This window comes from Berghia stephanieae, chromosome 8 (genome assembly GCF_034508935.2).
Source record: "Berghia stephanieae isolate SIO BIC M18660-M18661 chromosome 8, UCSD_Bste_1.3, whole genome shotgun sequence".
NCBI classification, from domain to species: Eukaryota; Metazoa; Mollusca; class Gastropoda; order Nudibranchia; family Aeolidiidae; genus Berghia; species Berghia stephanieae.
In genome coordinates, this window is record NC_088367.1 from 23,519,642 (window position 1) to 23,541,899 (window position 22,258).

The 22,258-nt window shown below is 36.5% G+C and overlaps 1 protein-coding gene across 1 annotated transcript in view; it reads right to left on the reverse strand.

Annotated features, from left to right (window-relative positions):
* Positions 1-10,639: 10,639 nt before the first annotated feature.
* LOC144978400 (uncharacterized) overlaps positions 10,640-22,258 on the reverse strand; it is a 57,737-nt gene continuing 46,118 nt past the window's right edge. The window contains exon 2 of the mRNA XM_078924377.1: positions 10,640-12,888. Within this exon, the coding sequence (XP_078780503.1) occupies positions 10,802-12,679 (1,878 nt within the window). The 5' untranslated portion in view covers positions 12,680-12,888 and the 3' untranslated portion in view covers positions 10,640-10,801. The remainder of the gene's footprint in view (positions 12,889-22,258) is intronic.

The window sequence follows — 22,258 nt, forward strand, 5'->3', positions numbered from 1 at the left end:
GAGCGAGGCTCGAACCCAGGACCTTCCGATCCGAAAGCGAGTGTCATACCACAGGACCACATAGCCGCACATGAGCAATCGAGAAACACCCTCCTCTCCATCACTCTGAAACAAGAAGATCATTTACACAAGGTATGTATCCAGTCCTCCGGAAGAATGGTTTTACACTTCTAATGATACTGGAACCCGTTTTTTAAAACCACTCGTTTGTTCCCTATTGCTCTCTCGTTGAATGTCTGGCTATTTACAATGTTAATGAGAGAGTAAATTATGTCCATTATAGATCGGAGTTTAAAGCCTCTCTTTAGGAATAGACCAAAAATCAGTTCATATCGCGTTTGCTTGTTAATCTCTCTCTCTCTCTCTCTCTCTCTCTCTCTCTCTCTCTCTCTCTCTCTCTCTCTCTCTTTTTTTTTCTCCCCATCTCTCTCTCTCTCTCTTTCTCTCCATCTCTCTATCTCTCTCTTTCTCTCTCTCTCTTTCTTTTTTTTTCTCCATTCTCTCTCTCTCTCTTCTTTTTTTTTCTCCATCTCTCTCTCTCTCTCTCTCTCTCTCTCTCTCTCTCTCTCTCTCTTTCTCTCTCTCTCCCTCTCTCTCTCTCTCTCTCTCTCTCTCTCTCTCTCTCTACGACAGAGAAATAATATTTGGTTTTTAGTAATATAATTATGCTTTTATTGTTTTTTTTTGTTGTTGATGGCTGAAGAAGGGTTTTGAGCCCGAAACGTTCCGTGTTGAGTATTTTGTTCTTTTTTGAATCTCTGAGATGATATTATATACATTTTCGGTTATCATTCTTTGCATTACACAGCTTCTACACAGTTTACACAGTTTAGTATCGCTTGGACTTGTTGGAAAGACAACTTGTTCTCTACGGCTCTTTAGTCTTTGGGCCTATGGTCTTTGCGGCTGTGTGGTCTTGTTGAATGACAGCCGCCTTCGGATCGGAAGTGCCTGGGTTCGAGCCCCACTCTGAGCGGCGCACAGTTGAGTCCTTGGAAATTAATTTTTACTTATAATATTCTCTTATCGTGTTCATGTGAAACGTGATCACCGGGCCGTTAACATCTTTGCATCTGTCGGGAAAATTGTAATATCGCCTAACACTAATAGGTGTCATGTCTCGTCCTTCATGTTAGTTCTGCTGTTGATCGGGAACCCTTTGTAAAGCGCTTTGAGCACTTTTAGTGGATATTGCGATATATAAAATCTCAAGTGTTTTTTAAAATATATAATGTGATAAAGCTCTGAAAAAGTGCAAATGAAACAGTGACAGACAAAGCATTTGTATTGAAGTTCAAGTTCAACGTCTTTACCTGCAAAGACAGCAGCTTCTAACGGTGCTCACACTACTACTATATTATAAGGATCGACTCAATCAGCAAATTCGTTACCGCACTTGTGCACCGTCGGAAACCCGCTCGGAAGCTTCGTCACAACGCATCGTTCAACTAGATGCTCTGCGGTTTCGGGTTCTTTCCCACATCGGGTACATGTTGGACAAGTGGAAATTCTCCACTGATGAAGCGTGCAAAAGGCGAATTACCCATCACTGCAGATTTCATACAATTATGTGGTGACTTTCTCCACTATTGTGTTATTGTGTTGAAAGATAAATGTTTAATAGTTGACCAAATTTGTTGTTGTTGGTAATATCTAGGTTTTCAATTGGGAGACTGTTCCATTCGTTAATGGTTCTTGACAAGAAAATGTTTTCATATGTGTTGGTTCTGTGTGTTGGAATTGTGAACTTACAGCTATGATAACTTCTTGTGAATGTACATTGTTGTTTTGTAAAAAATACTGTGGTAGAGTTACTGATGTTTTGTTGGAATGTACTTTTCTGTGGAGAAATTGGAGGCGTTTTTCTTTCCGCCTCCTCTCCAGTGTTTTCCACCACAACAATACATTGTTCATTCTTCCTTTCTTTGACACTGTTTCATACACGCTTTTTCCAATCTCTATCTTACACCAGTGTCTGCTCCCTAATTTGTCACTTTCATATTTTCCAAAAAAAAAAAAAATAATAAAGGCGTTACTTTAATGTTATGGTTTTCATTCTCTCGTGTTCAATGTTTGTGATTGTTGATGCAAGAGCGAGGATTGACAGCGGAAACGCGTATCCTTGTGAAGAAATTGGCATTAAATCATCAGAAAAGTGAGTTAGAGACGATCTTTTTTGGGGGGATCGTGGATAGCTCATACGGTACAGTCACGCTCTCAATGGCCAGGCGGAGTTGTCGCACCAGTAAGGTCGCGGGTTCAAAGCCCCATCACCGTCGCGAAAAAATGTTGTATTCTCTATTGTCTTCTGGTACTTTCCTACTCACTTCATCTCTTGTCATTAAATCATCCCAACTGTCGGGTGACCTCTGCGGTGTAATGGTAGCACGTCTGACTGTAATCAGTTGGACTGAGGTTCGTTCCCTGATCGAGGCAGGCTGATATTTTGGGGGATGATTCTATTGTTGTAGTTGTCTTTCTTGTGTTATGTTGCACACACACACACACACACACACACACACACACACACACATATATATATATATATATATATATATATATATATATATATATATATGAACAATCAAGTCTGCAAGGTAAAGAACAAAAGGATCATGTGATTTATAAAATAGTTTATTTTCAGGTTCTGTAACTCCAAACATTACACACTGTACAGAAATGCAGGGCAACAATGTTTTGTGGATTGTAATGTTTCAACAATGGTAACGAAAAAGTGTCATGGATTCTGAGAGAAAAAAAAGTAAAATAAACGATTAAATGTAACAAAAATTTGTTTTTGAAATGTTAAGTGAAATGTCTTTTCTACCTTCTTCATATTTCCTGCGCTCTTTTCAATTTTTGAACATGCCTCAAATAATTCACTTATGACAATGCTCACATCTTTCAACATTTCTAAGAATGAAATTGGACATTTTGTTCACCTTCATAGTCAGCGTCATTACATTTTTTGTCACAGTCTACAAGCATAATCCAATAATTGAACAAAGAAGTATTTGTGCTTGATGACATGTTTTGGGAAAGGCTGAAAATTTTACTGCCAGTAAATCCATGATTGTTACATCAGTTTTCGAAATGAATTCAACAAAAGAGCAAAGTAATCAAAGACCAAAACGTAAACAAATTAACGTGTTCATCAACAGTGTTACTTTATTTATTTACTAGCATGCCTTTTGGAAGTCCCAGGTAGAGTTTTTGACAAGATGATGGTCATTTTAGTTGCTTACGATGATAAAAAGTGATTCTTTAGTCAGAATTTTGAATCTCGGGTTAACTCTAGTCAAACTATGCATCTAGGTAAAATACAACATCTTTCAGCCAGATGAAACGCCTTAAACGTTTATAGGCTGTTCGGATTTAGTGAGAACTTATCATACAACCAACGGTCTAAAACCAATGACAAAGAGAGGAGGGACGCCAACTTCGTTCCTTCGATATGTCTTAGACATGAGAGATAGTTTCTTAAAGTGACGAAAACTAAATTCTGACATTTCTTGTCACGTTTAACTACGATTTCGACACTTGGTCTGCCCCTATGTATTACCGTTCTGAGGCAGTGTATTCAGTCGATATCAATGAATAAAAAAAAGGGAGATAAACAGTTTTTTTTTACGCTTTATAATAATACTTCGAGCCTGGCTGCAAACCAACTCACGAACGGTTTTACGAGTTGTTTTTAAAATAAAAAGTAACAAATCAAGCTTTTGAATGAGCTTTGACACGCATAATATCATGAATCATCATGCAATTTGAACCAGGTATTTTTGAGTGATTCTTTTAATTTAAACCAAACTAATAAGATTTTCTAAAATGTCGAGATAATCGTATCGAAACGATTCATTTATACCATGAACATTGAATTTATTATCAAAATATCACCATGGCTACATTCCAAAATGACATTTTACAATGTCATGTCAGTAAACCATGAATTTGAGGATTTAAGACAAACGAGCAACGAGCCCAAATTGTTCGACAAGTGCCTTGATATTCAAATGTTGGCGCATGATATAACAAGTATCACCATGGTATCCGTCCTACAATTTTTGGCTTCATATTATCTAAAATTCAATTCAATACAACCGAGTTTATGTAATATTATGTTATAAGATGTGCAATTAAATGCCTCTTATATCTTATTTCTGGCATATGCCATTGATCATTAATTATAATCTAATTTTACGTGTGTACAACATATAAAAAACCAGCACTCCTGCAGTGATAAAATTGCCTTTTATAAACGAACGAATACTATTTAGTCTACTCCACCTCATAAATAGTAACGCGTAAGATATCCAGTTTACAATAATAACTTTTGACGTCAGATTGTCAATCGATAAATTTCAGTAAGAACTGTATCAAATATGTGGAGATGGAAACTTCGAAACAGTGATACCTGCCAGAATTGTCAGGCAGCCCCAGAGACCAGCGATCACATCGTCCTCCACTGCCCAGTCACTTAACTTGAAGGTGGCTACGAAACCGTCCTTAGGGCGGAGGAAGACTTTAGAAGCTGGGTTGACGAAATAAATTTGGATGTGTAACCATACGCTACTACTAGAAAGTTCAGTAAAATTACATCTTTTATATATAAAAAAGGATCATTTAAACGTTTATGAATATGTCTTTTATTCAAATAGGATGAAATAAGAAGCGATTGAGGGGTAGAATCAAAGAATTTTATACTCTTGCGCAAGCTCGTGCAGTGGTTGGGAATACGTCAGGACTTCCACAACTCAAGAGTGTAAGAATCGTTTATTGTACCATTCTTGTCTTGTTGCAACCCCAAACTCACTATTTCCACATATAGAGCGCTGCCATACTCCGTTAAAAAGAAACACATTTTGTATTAAAAATCTTGGTCAGAATAACTCGCCCTTCATATCATCGACCGACTAAATTGACCCTCATCTAGTCAAAAAAACAACTCTTAAGTTGAGCTTAAATATTGCGCAATATCTACTATGTGCTCAAATCGCTTTACAAGGGGTCTTGGCCAACAGTAACAACTAACATTGAGGAGGAACATGACGCCTGTTAGGCGATGTTACAATATTTTCGGACAGAGACAACGCTGTTAACGGCCAGGTACTCATTTTAAACCTGAGTACGGTGAGAGAATGTGAGCAAAGAGCCTTCTCCAAGGACTCAACTATGCGCCGAGCGAGGCTCGAACCCAGGACCTTCCGATCCGAAAACGAGTGTTACACCACAAGACCACATAGCCGCACAACTATCTGTTTTCACATATTATAGAGCGCTGCCGTACTCCGTTAAAAAAAAAACAAATAATTTGTATTAAAAATCTTGGTCAGAATAACTCTCCCTTCAAATCATTGACAGACTAAAATGACCTTCATCTTGTCAAAAAGTCTCAAACCAGGGACTTCGTGTTTTTTTTTTCCAGAGTCCGGTAAAGCACGGCTGAATACCTTGTTTTGCTTTTAAGGGTTTTACGGCACGTTGGACACATTAAGGTCATATCAGCGCCAGGGCTGGATACCTAACCGACATTGCTGTAGCTCATCATTCTGTGACAACATCTCAAGCTAATGCGAGGATAGGGTAAAAATAAAGCCACGATTCATTGCCCTATCTTAATTGATGCCTTTAGTTAAAATACTCACAGCAATCTGTCAATCAAATTAAAAATACCAACACATAACACTGTGTGTCAATTTTAAACGTTTGTCGTCTGAATGATATAATTTAGTAAGAACAAATCACTAACAGGCTATATAAAAATAATAGCAAAGATCTGAGTGACAACTTCGTTCCATCTACATTCGTTACCAATAACTGGAAGCACGCTCAATAAAATTTGAGCTCGATTTTTCTGAGTGATTCATTTCAGTTAAACCAAACAACTAATATGCTTTTTGAAATATCAGTGTCGATGTGCTTCATATAAACAGTCAAATTTGAATTGATGATCAAAATATCACCATGCCAACATTCCAAAATAAATATAACAAACGACTATGGTCGGTTATTAAAAAAACAAAATATAGTTTTCAATAAGACAATCTGGCACCTTTCTTTCTTCGACTAAAACCATAGGTGTATAAATAGAAAAATAGGTCCATCCCATTTACCGCTTCAAAAATCCCGTCACTTCACAGCGCGTGTCCGGCGAGGACGATAAGACCCCCACTTTCGGAACCCTTGTTCTTCATTGCAGCTTACCGTATTTCTTTAGTTTTTGCCTTCGTTTATCCCATGGTTTATTTATCTCCTTCGTACAATCATTCATTTAATATAATTAATTTTAAGATTTTAATAATTAAAATGGAGGGATGGGGAGATAGAAGGGAAGGTGAGGAGAGAGAGGGGGGGGGGAAGAAAGGAATAAGAGAGAGAGAGAGAGAGAGAGAGAGAAGAGGGGGGGGGAGAGAAAGGAAAGAGAGAGGAGAGGAGAGGGAGATAGAGAAAGAAAGAATGTAGAAAGAAAGAGAGAGGGAAAAAGAAAGAAAGAAAGAGAGAGATAGAGAGAGAGAGAGAGAGATAGAGAGAGATATAGAGAGAGAAACAAAGAAATAAAGTATGTAGAAAGAAAGAGGGAGAGAGAAAGAGAGAGAGAAAGAGAGAGAGAGAGAGAGAGAGAGAAGGAAAGAAAGATAAAGGGAGAAAGAAAGAGAGAAGGGGAGAGAAAGACAGTAAGGAAGAAAGGAAGAAAGAGAGAAAGAGAGATATAGAGAAAGAAAGAAAGAAAGAAAGAGCGATATAGAGAAAGAAAGAAAGAGGGAAATAGATAGAGAAAAAGGGAAAGGAACAAGAAAGAGAGAAGAGAGTGTGAGAGAGAGATAGATAGATAAAGATAGAGAGAGAGGGAAAGAGTAGTAGAGAAAGAAAGAAAGAAAGGGATAGAGAAAGAGCGAGAGAGAGAGAGAGAGAGAGAGAAAGAAAGAAAGAGAGAGAGAGAGAGAGAGAGAGAGAGAGAGAGGGAGAGAGAGAGGGAGAGAGAGGTAAAGAAAGAAAGAAAGAAAGGCATAGTGAAAGAATGAAAGAGTGAGAGAGAGACAGAGAGAGAGAGAGAGTGTGTGTGAGAGTGAGAGAGAGAGAGAGAGGGAGAGTGAAAGAGAGAGAGAGAAAGAGAGAATGAGAGAGAGAATGAGAGAGAGAGAGAGAGAGAGACTGCTAACCAGCCGCTCCTGATCGAAGCGAGCGGGGGTCTTAGAGATAATGGCGTGCGTTCCCAGTGTGTGATATTTTTTTGTACCGCTGCTTTGCCTATCTGTTACTATTTATAAATCTATGACTAAAACTCAAAGCGACTGGTTGATTCATAAGAGCTCTGTACCGGGACAGCTCGGTGCCTGTGACACATTGCTGCAAAAAGAGACACCGAGTACTGAATTGCTTTCAAACCAGTTCATACCCAATAAAGCCTATTGATGCTACGCGTTTAGTTAATAAACACCCAACACCCGCCAGCCGGATAAAACGTACCAACACACAAAACTATGTGTAAACTTAAACGTTTATCGTCTGATTTAAACAATTTAGTGAGAACAACTCATAAAAATTGGCTGTTTAAAAACAATAACAAAGAGCGGATTGACGTCAATTTCGTTCCTTCTATAAATCTCTCAGCATTGAAAATGCCAGTTTTGCCTAACGTTTAAAACAAATAATTGTGAGTTATGCTCCAACTATTATAGAATGCGCTTGGCTAAGAAGCTCACAATATTACCATCCGGAAATATAGATAGTATGCGCTTGCCTTAGAGAAGCTTACAACATTGCCATCCGGAAGTATAACGGACCAACAAACAAAACTATGTGTAACAATAAACTTTTATAGTCTGGTTCATACAGTTTAGTGAGATGTACTCATAAACGTGGATGAAAAAAAAACAATAACAAAGACCAGAGTGACGTCATATTCGTTCTATCTATAGATAGAATGAAGATGACGTCACTCATCTGTTTGTTATTGTTTTTGCCATCCGCGTTTATGAGCAATGCTCACTGAACTGTATTAACCAGACTATAAACGTTCATGGATACACACGGTTTTGTGTGTTGGTCCGTTATACTTCCGGATGGCAATGTTATGAGCTTCTTAGCCAAGCGCATACTATCTATACTAACCATTCTTATTGCACGTAACACTCAACGGACTCCAATTGATAAAATCCTACCGTTTGTTGTGTATATCGCTGTGCCTCAAACACTCCTATCGTTTCACATCAGACGCCCATGTCCTGATCTGCCGTACTCTGGAAAAACCCATATTTAAAAAAAATTGGCCAGAATATTCGTCCTTCAAATATCGATCGATTTAAACGACACTCGTCTTGGTAAAAACTCTCAATCCTGGGACTTCGCGCGAAGTCCCAGGATTGAGAGTTTTTACCAAGACGAGGGTCGTTTAAATCGATCGATATTTGAAGGACGAATTTTCTGGCCAAATTTTTTAATATGTTTCTTTTTTTTACTAGAGTACGGCAGTGATGTCTTGGTATGACAGAAACAATTCGCTAACCGAACATAACGTTTCCGTTTTACCGTCAGACGGATTAGGGACGGCTTAAAGTGATAGAGAGGGGGCATAGAGGAAGATGAAAGAAACGTTGGGTTGTCTGAAGTTGTACGACGAAGGTTTAAGACAGGGTTGCCAATTTGGCATTTTTTCTGCTAAATGTCCTTTTTTGGCAGAATTTGAAGTCGCCTGGCAGAAAAAAAAAAACGGTTTGGAAATTTGGCAGATATTTCGCAGATTTTATTTTCCGAGGCCTAGGAATGAACGCTTTTACTTTTACAGTCCTAACATTGTCTCAATTAATTCCGTCTGATGATTTGATTGTGCATAAACTACAAAATAGGTCTACTTCACGTTTTCCATGGCAATTTTTATGTATTAGTAATTTTTTTAAACTTGGGAAATGAAAAAAAAGAAATTTATGACATCGGCCTTGCTAATTTTTTTTTTTTCAAAGGGGGTACTATAAATAGTGCGGTTTGGCAGATTTTTGTGGTATTTAGCAGATTTTAAAAATCCAGTTGGCAGAATGCCTGAAAATAATGTGGCAACCCTGGTTTAGAAGTGTCACGAAGGATGAAATCTATTTTTACCCCTTAACAAACGGATGATATTAATTTTATTCACATCTCGGAATTCAAACTATTTTGATCGATCTAATTCTTACCATCCGTTTCATTTTTATCACTGTTATCTTGCATTTTTAAAGGTTTTATAAAGTTCACACCTCAAAAATGAATGTTTATTATTTAAACCTTCTTCATTTGTCTGAAATTGACTTTAAACATTTGTTATCTCCCCTTAAAAATAGTCTCCAAGAGGCATAGCAATATGTATTCCTATCAAATGAACGTTGCTTTTGATATAATGATACATCAGTTGATATAAGTGTTTTAAGATTATATCAAAGAGAATAAATAGTTTATTTCATTGTCATACCCATGATTTCATAATCCTTGGCAATATCACAGAGATATAACCTTCTTTCAATGGTGTATGTAAACACCAACAAGTTTACCATTTTGTATTATTGTAATATCTAGAACTACGCCTTAATTTTCTACAATTCATACTGGTAAATATTGTCTTCAAACTTGTTCCTTGACAAGTAGATAATTACTTTTATTTTCGGAAATATTCTTTACTTGATGTAGAAGATTTTTACTTTACTCAGACAAGTTCAAGTTGAAACAAAAAGAAAATTACAGCGTCAAAAAACAAACAAACAAACAAAAAAAAAAACAAAAAAAAAAAAACAAAACAACACCAATCACGGTTCAATTCGGGTTGAAATCTCTCCTTCAGCCAATAACAAATACAATAAAACCATCAACATACGTGTTTTTTTATTTTTGTCTGACGAAGGATTTTGAACTCGAAACGTTCCATATTTGGATATTTTGATCTTTTTCGAAGCCGTTATATTCATTTTTGTTCATTGTTTTAAGTCTGCAGCTTCTAGCAGAATGTGTTAATTAAATACTACATTAAATAGAAAATATGAGGATAAGTTTGAATATTCATAAATAAACAAGAACTCATACTTTGATTTGATTTAGTGAAGTGAAATCTCTCATCGGCATCTGTTTGGTTGTTATATCAACGACAAATTGGGAGTAATAGGATGTTAAGGTTTTGAGCAAGTTTTAACAGAACAGCCTCAAAAAATAATTTAAAAGACCTAATAAGGATCGTATTAGTGTCAAACCCTTCCTCGGCCAACAAAATTGTAAAGGTTTAAGGATACCTAAAATCGGTAATTGTTTTTATTTATAGGAAGGGTTAAGACCGCAACGTCCCTTGCTACATACGTTGTTTTTTTTAAGTGTGACATAAATGATTTAGTAAATCTATGATTCACTGCTTCAGAGAGCATAGTAAATAGTTCGATTTCAGTTAGATCCAAATAAGTAGGCTAATACTGCTAATACATTCCAAACGGTTGATACAATACAAATAGGACAGGCAACTTAAAACAAAACAAGTTATAATGTTTAACTGAACTATGATATGTTTGTAATGACATAGACCTTGTTTTGGACAGTTGTGTGAGCCGATTAGAGAAAACCAAGGCAATAACCATTCTCAAAACAAACAAAAAAAACAAAACTTCAATAATGTGATAAAACATAGAACTACACCATAATCATCAAGCATTTATTATCATTCTCTTATTCCTTCACAAAACATGCATTGATTACGTAACTGTCATGTCTGACATTGTTGATTTCACCACCTTGTTTCAGCTACACATGACTCGAGATAGAACATAACAACAAGCTGCTAATCCTGACTTACTTAACCAATCCTAACAAAAGAGGATTGTCCATTTCTCGAACGACGCCTGTAGCCTGCTCTTCTTTCCGCTGGAACATCGAACATCCTTCCAATGTCCTTGTTCAAAGGAACAAAGGCCGCCGAAGGAATCTTTCCAATTCGTACAAAAGCCCTCCTCGACACAGTAATGGGATTCTGATTTCTAGAGGAACCACCAGCATCTTCCATTCGCTCACCGGAAATGCCTTTAGAATAAGATAATAACTTGTCATTTGCAATTTTTGAACTCACTCGTTTTCCTATCCGCACAAAACCAGAATTCTTTTTTATCTTATCATTTCTATCATGAGGTACGATACGTAAAATATCTTTTCCTATCCGTACAAATCTCGATACCCGCTTATCAATAGGCCCATCTATTTTATGTAACAAATTTGATTTTCCAATACGAACAAAACCAGACGATTTTTTCCTCAATCCGTCACGAACGACATTACGATCAAATCCATGGATTGCTCTTTCTGCTCTTTTATAATATTGTGGATTGGGTTCATATAGTTCATGACCATCGTCGAAAAGAAGAGTTGCCCCATTTCCTAATAATCCCGGGACTAATTCACCCAATTTATCATGTCGAAATATACCTCCAAACCTCCCTCCTCTAAAGCGCCCGCCGATCATTCCAAGGGTTCCGATCCCTGCAACTTTCCCCGACAAATTAGATTTTCCTATTCTCACAAAACCTGGAACTCTTTTATTCATCATGTTTCCAACACCTTTTCCAATACGGACAAAGCCTGGAACCCTTTTGCCTATTCGGACAAATCCAGATGCACGTTTAGATGATTGGTGTATTCCCTTGCCAATTCGGACAAATCCAGACGTCCGTTTGGCCGATTGATAACGTCCTTTGCCAATTCGGACAAATCCAGATGTCCGTTTAGGCGATTCCTCAAAGGATTTACCGATCCGGACAAATCCATGGGCCCGTTTAGACGATTCATCAGATCCTTTCCCAATTCGAACAAATCCATGTGTTCTTTTGTTTTGGAATTCATCCCGCGATTTTCCAATTCGCACGAAACCAGATGTTTTCTTTTCAATCATATCATCACTAGACTTTCCCTGCGACCGGTTTACATCATCAGCTTCATCGTCATCTTTTTCGTCAAAGTGTTCATTGTCAATTGCAGGTCCAAACAATGTAGAATCTGATTTGCCTATTCGTACAAAACCCGGCATTCGTTTGTCTTCATTCATTTCAGTAGAAGAATCCTCGTCGTTTGGGGACTTTCCTATTCGAATAAAGCCAGGAGCTCTCTTGATCTGAGTCATCTCATCATCAGAACTGAACTCAGGTGCGTCATTAATGGAGTTTTTGCCAATTCGCACAAAGCTGGAAGTACGTTTATTGTTGAATCCTTTTCCAATTCTTACAAAACCCGATGTTCTTTTATCAAAGTCCTCGTTTGAATCTGATTTTCCGATTCTCACAAAGGCAGATGGTCTTTTGATTTTCGAATAACTCCAGTCTTTGCTATTGTAATCATCAATATCGTCGAGTTGGTCAGGGCTATCACTATATTCTCCACGTCCTATGCGAATAAATCGGTTCATATCAGGCATGTGCCGCTCGGATCGGGGAAATGCTGGTTTTTCATTTATATCATTGTTATTATATTCGTCGTCCATCTTACCTATACGAACAAAGCTACTAGGATCACGCCCAATGCGAACAAAATTTCCACCCTGGCGACGAACTCGGAGTAGTTTTTCATCATCTGTCAAAAAGGATGCGCCATTAGTTTTTGAGGAACTGACGTCTGAGTCTGCTGCTGATACAATGGCTGTTAGGATGAGCTGAAGATATACGAACATGAGGCTAATGTGTCGAGCCATCTTAATGAGAGACTGCCCTTATGGTCGAAAATAAATGTGTCTTAGCTTGACTTTCTGTTATTCTCTTTATACTTTGTTCTTGTCGTTTTTGTTTTTGTTGTTGCTGTTATTTATGGCTATCGTTGTTCTTGGATAAGCATTTGTGCGATGACTTTTTGGATAGTCCTTTGATGACGACGAGAGCAAGGACTGGTGCTATGGAAAAAATCCTGAAATGAAAAATGAATACATATTTTTATTATAGACATGTAAAACTGATATTAAAAATGGAAAAAAAATCATTGTAAAGGGTACGGGGCCGATAATGTCCCAGTTTTTGTTACGTTAAACGAATGTTGACAACACCCTGATGAACGTTGCATAAGACACTAATCTAGGACACATTACCTGACGCTAGACAATAACTGTTGGGCCGACGGAGGGTCAGAACCAAAAAAAAAATCAGAACAACCCAAAACAACCTTGACTGTACCCAATACAAGTTCTTATCGTATTCTTTATGAGTCCAGGGGGGGGGGGGCATCCATAGAGTTAGTGACTTTCGACTGGGGATGCTTTTGCCTCACGGAGTGAGTTTGAATCTAAAGATTAGACAAATTAGATTACATTTCGTTTTGTCACTGTTATGTCTTTTGATAAGAAAAAAAATTAAGGCGGCTATTTGGTCTAGTGGTATGACACTAGCCTTTAGATAGGAAGGTCTTGGGTTCGAGACAAGCTCTGAGCGGTACATATTTTGAGTCCTTGAAAAAGGCTCTTTACTGACATTTTCTCACTGTACCTAGATGGAAAAAGAGTTCCTGGCCGTTAACAATGTTGGGGAAGAAATTGTAATATCGCCTAACAGACGCCATGTCTTGTCCTACATGTTAGGTGTTGCTGTTGGCCAGGGACCCTTTAAAGCGTTAAATTAAAATTTAAACCCTTTAACTCTCTCCTTGCCGTTAATTTTCAGTATTTTCCCAAAATGGCAGGCTTACCCAGCAGAAAAATTGATTCTTTAAACTAAAAAAAGCTCTCTATAAAATAACATTGTGTTCTTATTAATCAAACAAAGATCATTCTTCAAAGTTTATGATGTACAAAATAAATCTGAATTAGAAAAAAAAATATATATACTATGTCGTAACAAATGTGATGATTTTGCTCTAAGTGGTAAGGAGAGGGTTAAATATGTTAAGTAGATATGGGGCTATATAAATGCTCTATTATTATTAAACTAGGCCGACGTTGGCTCTCGGGGTCACTTTGCCTCAACCCAATTTTGAGCATTTTGAGTATTCTCAGGTTTGTTGCAGCTATTTTCGGATGCATCCTCGACTTCAGAGGGTCAGAACAAAAAAAATCAGAACAACCCAAAACAATCTTGACTGTACCCAATACAAGTTTTTATCGTATTCTTTATGACTCCGGGGGTGGGGGGGGGGGGGCATCCATAGATTTAGTGACTTTCGACTGACCATTTAACTAACAGAAAGTACTCCAAAAAGACGTGTATTTCAAACTTTGGCCAGAAAACTCGTCCTTCAAAGGTCGAGTAAACTAGCCAAAATTATAAATGCGTGTTTTACCAGAGTACCGCTAAATTGTTTTCATAATGGGCAGGCAACACGTGTCTTAAAATGCCATCAAGCGCTGTATACTCTTTATTTATTCTACCATTAAAACAAATATAATTGAATCAAATTTTGGTAATGGCCGAGGTAAATAAATGCAACATATTAAATCTATGCGTTTAGCTGAAATACTCAAAACATCCGTCAGCGGTATCTCTTCTACCATTTAAAAAAAAATAATTGAATCAAATTTAGTTACTAGATAGCCGAAGTAAACAAGTTCAACATATTAATGGTATGCGTTTAGGTAAAATATTAACAACAGCCGTCAGCTGGATATAACGTACCAAGACGTATAACTATGTTGTAACCTTAAATGTTTGTAGTCTGATTAATAGAATTTAGCGAAAACTTAAGCATTAAAATGGCAGTCGAAAAACAATAAAAACAAAGAGCTGAGTGACGTCATTTTCGTTCCGTCCATCTATACAAAGCAGGGAAATTCAATCTCTCCCTCAGCACATTTTAACGGATTGTCGCAGGCAACATGCTGACAAATAATTCGGAAAACTATTATTCTTTAGCTCTAAAACCCGATCCGATCATTTCACAAAGTGCTGCTTTTCTAATTGTTTTTTGTTTCTAGTATGTGAATTAATTGGTCTCTTGGGACTGAAGTCAAATTCCATGGGTGTCAGGTTGACGTTTGGATCCGGTATGATTCTGTTGATAGGAATCATGTCACTAAATTGGAATGGAAAGGATAACCACGAAACGTCTGTTATAGCCTGTTGGGGGGTAAATTGTTTAATTTATTTCAGAGTAATACTAAGCTGCTAGACTCTGCTGACTGACTGTAAAAAAGCAATAAACATAGATTAATGTAACAGTTTCAAATAAAATAAAGAAAGAAAGAACAAAATACCAAGCATGGAACGTATTGGGCTCAAAACCATTCTTCATATTATTTGTCTGCCGTCTATCAGGATTTGAAATTACATATTTATACTGTTTTTATTGTGTTTTTAAGTTGCTGAAGATGTGGTTTGCGCTCGAAACATTTCGTATTCGGTATTTTTTTGGGATTTTTTAAGCTGTTATATTAATTTTTGTTTATCAATTTATTTCAGGAAACTTGTTTGATTTAGTGGTCAAGGATGGGGAAAGAGAGAGAGAGAGATAGACAGAGAGAGAGAGAGATAGAGAGAGAGAGAGACAGGGAGAGAGAGAGAGAGAGAGAGAGAGAAAGAAAGAGAGAGAGAGAGAGAAAGAGAAAGAGAGAGAGAGAGAAAGAGAAAGAGAGAGAGAGAGAGAGAGAGAGAGAGAGAGAGAGAGAGAGAGAGGGAACTGTACTGCTGTGCCATGGGGGGAATTCACTTATTTGTTTTTTTGGTCAGGAAACCCGTCTCCTTCAAATATCGATCGATCAAAAGGACCCTCACCCTGTACAAAACTCTCAGACCTGGGACTTAATGGAAGTCCAGATTAACGAAAAAAAACAAAAAACAAAAAAAACAAAAACAAAAAAAAAACAAAAAACAAAAAAACAAAACAAAAGCAAAACAAACAAACTAAGCCTTCATATATCGATCGATTTAAATGACTCCCTGTTGTCTAAAACAAACTCACAAAACTAGGACTTCAACTCGTTCTTCACGGAAAAAAAATGAGGGTCATTTTAATCGAACGATTTCCAAGGACGAGTTTTCTAATCATTTTTTAATATCTTTTTTTTTAGAGTAAAATTTCCATCTTTCTCCAAATATTTGGATAGAAAAAAAAACCAAACAAAAAAAACAAACAAAACAAAACAAAACAATTTGAGTTCCCCCTCCACCAAAATCCCCCACCAGTCATCCAACCACCGTCTCTTCAATCTGCCAGACTTCACGCCTTCAATATGACATCTAATCCCAACAGAGGCTTTTCAAATCATTAGAATCTCATCATGGAGTCATCGTCGTATTGAATTATATATATTGTTATTGATGTAACCTCAATTGACAAATGATATCTGTTTAGACTGGGTTTATAGGACACTGCAATTTTTTTTAAAGGGGTGGGGGGGGGGGGGGTGGCACTCTGTCCTAATTTGTAGAGTATGAGCCTCATTGTCAAAGGGTCCAGAGTTTCCATCCTTCGTCAAGTCAATATAATTTCTTACACTTCTGTCCATGAAGCAGGGTGGTTATTAGTGGTATCATCTTATTTATATTTATTTATTTGTCTTTTTATCTCTTTATTTAGTTTTATTTATTTAATGATTTACTTTTTTATCTATTTATTTATTACTATTATTATTGTCATTATTACTATTATTATTATTATTATTATTATTATTATTATTATTATTATTATTATTATTATTATTATTATCATCATCATCATCATCACCATTATCATCATCATCATCATCATCATCATCATCATCATCATCATCATCATCATCATCATCATCATCATCGTCATTACCATTTTTTTTGGTTCATTCACCATTTTCCCTTTCATGTATGTTGCCATCAAATTTTATGATTTACAGGTGAAAGCCTAAGAGTAAACACATTTGAAACTTTAAACTTGATTACATCGTCTCTTAGGTAAGGTGAATAGTGTTTTGAAATAACAACTTGCGTTTTATCCACACCACCGAAATCTTTAGAGAGTCTTGCTCTGTAAGCCTTATTACTCTTTAGCTTTTCTTGAGAATCACGACAGAGTAGAGCATATTATATCAGTGAACATGCTCAAAGCGCTTTACAAGGGATCCCTAGCCATCAACAACACTTACATATAGCACAAGACCTGAGGCCTGTTAGGCGACATTACATTATTTTACAAGCCGGATGTCATCTCACAAGTTCACCAATCCGCCGATGATTCAGGTGGAATTTGGTGACTGTCCAAAATTTCTTGTAAGTATTGTGTCCAAAATTTTACTTTTCTAGTTCTTCAGTCGCCTTAAGATCGGAAGGTCCATGGGTTCGAGTCCGGCTCTGAGAGGCGCATAATTGAGTCATTGGAGAGGGCTCTGTACTCACATTCTCTCCCCGTACCCAGATGCAAAATTAATACCCGGTCGTTAACAGCGTTGTCTTTGTTGAAAAAAAAAGTTGTAATCTCTTATATGTGACCCATCGTGTCGAAACGGTATTACGTCGGAAAGAGCCAGATTATAGAAAGTCAAATTAAAGTTACACTGGTCAAAAATATAAATCATCGCTATTCAAGACTCTAAAATACGATTATCATTGTCCTCAATAAAAGATCCAAACTCAACCCAAGTCTGAGATTTCTGGCTATAAATTCAATATTCAGTATCTTAGTCATCCCGACGTTTTGAGGGGAGGGATCACATATGATTAGTGTTGCGGTTGACAAGGAATCCCCACCTAAAACGCGTTTTTAGTGGATATTGCTCTGTATAAATGCTTAAGTATTTTTTTTTTCATGCATTTGGCAAAGACCTTATTTCATATTTAATTTCCTTCCTAGGGAGAGTCAACACTCCCATGATTTCCCATGCCAAAGGTTTGTTTATTTACAGTAACCACACTCTTTGTACAGGCGCTATGCTTCACTTGCATAAAACGTCGTTTGCTACCTAGTCTCAATCCGGGTCGGACTTAACCAGAAATTTTTTTTAAAACTGACTTTTTGTGACTAAATTATAATAATCTTTTTTTTACTGAACTAGTGGAGAACCCGCGATGTTTGCGGGGAAATAAAAACGTTTACGAACAGGTACTCATTTTACTGCAGTACTGTAGAAATTAACATTGAACAAGACAAAATTATTGAGCTATATCAACGATCGAAATCGGTTCGGTAATAAAAATCTGTATGTGCGCTCAAATGAATCTGGCAGGGAGGGCAAATGGCGATTCACAGCATGAAATGATCGATCATTAAGCCCTAGTAGATTTTATAAATAATCATTTGAGTAAACGGGTGATGGAATTACCCTAAATTTAAGAAATGTTTGCAAGTCAGTCGTATATCAATCTGTAAATAATCGTTTTATTATATATTTTTGAGTAATTCTGTGCTCGTTTGCAAAAATGTTTAATTGTCTGTTAGGAACAATTTAACCCCTGGCCCTATTGTTATGAAGGAAAAAAGAATAGATTAATCCGCCAGATTCAAATGAATGGATGTAGTTTCCCAAAATAGTTAAGTCTAAAATGTTGTAATTACATCTGTTTTCAACCCAAGCCCAGTTTGTGGAGACTGGTACACCCCAACCCAACACGGCACATTTATCAATGTAAAGCCGTACTCTCTAAATATACGTATTTAAAAATTTGGCCCGAAAATTGTCCTTCAGAAATCAAAATATTAAAATGACCTTGCAGTGTGCAGTGTGCAGTGCGCGTTGCAATCATGCTGAAACAATGGGAAGTGTACCTTTTTAGAATGTTCACATTCATTATATTCAACGCTATTTTCTGTAAGATGATAATATTATTTTAACTAGTTACTTAGCTCTAGCTATAAAATATTTCAAATCACGTGACGAATGAATAGAATAATTGAGATTGGGAAAATCCTGGAATGAATCCACACAGATGGTGTTGTTATGAAAAACAGTTTATCTCCAGAAATCAATAGGCAAACGATAGCATCCTACTTCAAACTGCATTTGTGCCTTTGAAATCAGGGCATTTTATAATGATCAATTGAAAAAAAAATCCCAGAAAGCAAACCATTTCTTTTTCTTATTGATTGTTCACATCTCTCATCCACCCCCACAATTTTTTTTCTTCTAGCCTTTGGGAGTTTCTGTGACCCCGTGCATTTATCGGATTTGCCACATTTTCTTGAAAAGTGAGTTAATGTGAAATATATATTTCTCATTCATATTTTCTTTACTGCTGTCATCAATTTCGGATATCTAGTTAGCAAAACACAATTTGTTCCATTTTATTGAAATTTTTTTGATACTTTAACACTTTTTTTCCGTGAAAATTTACGTTTGTTTTTTTTTTCTGCTGCATTTTATCTTGGTTATAAAGGTCTTTCACGGGACCACTGATTTATTGTAGGTCTATAGATGACTGCCTTTTAATTATGTCACTTTTTAAAATTCTTTTTTTTTTTTGTCGGGGTAACGAGATGATAAAAATCTGAATATAATTTTTTATGAATGTCATCAATTACGAATTTCAATTAAATTGTTTATTTATGATCCATTTACCTATATATTTATTTATCTATTTATCTATTTACTTAATTGGTTTTGTTATTTTTTTGTTTATCTCTCTATTTATATATATTTTAAAAATCTATTTATTTGTGCGTCAATCTATTAAAATATTTATATATTTCATTCACTTATTTAGTTAACTATTCATTTATCTATTTTGTGTTTATTCATTTATTTGTTTATTAACTAATTAATTCATGTATATAATTATTAAATCTGTTGATTTGTAGTTGGAGACTCTACGTCTCAAAACTATATTTGATATTATATCTTTGTGATTTAGAGGCTAATTCCGTTTAAGAGTTTTTGCTTTGATATAGGTAATTTAAATCGATCGACAATATTTGAAGAACGAGTTATTTAGCCAAGATTTTTTTAATGTGTGGATCTGGAATATGTTGAATTGGGATATAGTGCGTGTTTGTACTCTTTTTGGCACCACACTCGGTTAGTGACCTGTAGACCCCTGGTTTGAATCCTGCTGTGAACAAAGTTCAAAGGCTCTTTACTTACATAGGAAATAAGTTTAAATTTTTTACGCCTAAGTGAGAACTTCTGTAGCTGCAATAAACTGTGGAATGTGAAAAGTTGTGTAGGTACAGAAATGAGCATAGTAAAAAAGATAAAAGAACAAAACGCCAAACACGGAACATTCCGGACTGAAAGCCCTTCTTCAGCCTGTATGTAAAACAGTAAAAACGTTGATACAACTAGTTGATAAACCCTTTTCAATTTGGATTATCAGACGTCTATTCTGTGAAACGTCTGTTCGAGCCCACGTGAACTTATTTCAAAGTCTGATTACCCACATTTTTATGGGCTCATTTTTGAAATGGAAATACACTCAAATCAACGCAAAATATTGTCCATTACAGCAATGTTAATTCAAGCCCCATAATTGTGTCCGGTTATCAGACCTGCAAATATGTACTCCTTGGTTCGAGCGCGTGAACCTTTGTTATGTGATTAATCAAAGGACTGAATGAATTCACTCAACGCATGACCGACCTGTCGACACCGTCGTCCGTGCTAGTTAAAATGCAGTGTTTGCGAGTCTGCGATCGTAACCCAAGAGACATGCATGTCTCTCAAATCACTATGGACATGGCAAGAAGTTCCAAGCGGCGTTCCGAACCCAATTTGACCTATGACCTTGCACACCAAATTGCCGATCAATAAAATTCTTACTCCGTGTGAAAACAAGACGCGTATTAAAAACAATTTAGCCACAAAGCCTCGTCCTTCAAATAATATATTCGATTTAAATGATCCCCACATTGTCAAAAATTCTTAAACCTGGGGCTTGCGAAGTCCCAATTTTGAGAGTTTTTTGGATTTTTTTTTTGGCAAGATGGGGGTCATTTTAATTGATTAATATTTGAAGAACGATTTTTCTGGCCAAATTTTTAAATAGAGGTTTATCCAGAGTACGGCAGAATATAACTTTATAAAAATAGAAATATTTTGCTCTATTCATAGAGGGATATATATATACATTGAACGCATTAAGATTTCATCAGTCAACTGCCGTACTCTGGAAAGACAGGTTTTAAAAATTTGGCCAGAAAACTCGACCTTCAAATACCGATCGATTTCAATGTCTTATAAATCGATCGATCTTTGAAGGACCAGTTTGTTTTTTGTTTTTTGGCAAACTTATAAATACGTGTCTTTCCAGAGTACGGCACTTAACTGGTCAAACCCAAAATTCAAAAACTATAACGAGCTTTATAACATACCAAAGTGAACAATTATGGGACAGGCACTGTTGTAAGATAAAATTCTTTAAAAAATGTGTATGAGGTGAGATTGATATTCTGGGATTTTTTTCTTCCATTTTTCTTTCCTGCTTTGGCTAGCGCCGTATCATCAATATTTCTTCAGATCTGTATTAAATACTATTAACATTAAACTCTCATGACTTTAGATATAATATGTTCCATGAATGAGATGATAGTCATTTAGTCATTTACTGCTTCATATTACTATATTCAATTATTGTTATAATAATAACATCAAATAATTTTTTTTAAATGTGTTTTTATAACAGATGATTTTCAAAAATATTAAGGGGTTCTCGATAGCTCAGTTGGTAGAGCACTCGCTTCACACTCAAAGGGATCAAGATCAATCCCGGGTGCAGCCAATATTTTTCTGACCCCCCTGTCCACCCAACAGTAAATGGGTAACTGAGCTTTCTAGTTTTGGCGAAAGTACTTTGCGATAGACTAGCGTCCTATCCAAAGGATGACAAGTAATTGCTATTGTCCATTTCACGCTACAGAAACTGGGATAAACTCCGGACTCCATGGGCACCAATGGCTCTGAAGGACGACTTTTCAAATAATGGACCCTTAACATGATAGGCATGTTAGGCTCTCTCCTTACCAGCAATTTTCAGAATTTCCTGAAACTTCACACCCATCCAACACAAAATAAATTAATATATTTTCTTACTCAAACAGCAAAGCAACAAGACAAGTACATTCTATACATATTATTATTGTTCAGCAAAATGAGCTCTACAATACAGTGTTACGTTTTTGATAGCTAAAACAAAACGAATTCTTTGAATTTTGGTTGCGTGACGTAGGTACAAATTAAAAGAATTTAGAATGAAAGACTTGTTGGTTGCGACGTAACGAATGTGACGATAATCTATGGTTGGCAAGGAGAGTGTTAATGTTAATAACAACGCGGACACATGGTTCAGCGGTACGGTCTTTGCTCCGTACACGAAAGGTACAGAGTTCGATCACCAGCCGCTGCGCCGTGTCGCCTTGAGCAAGTCACCTCGCCCTAATTTAATTTGCGGCGCTG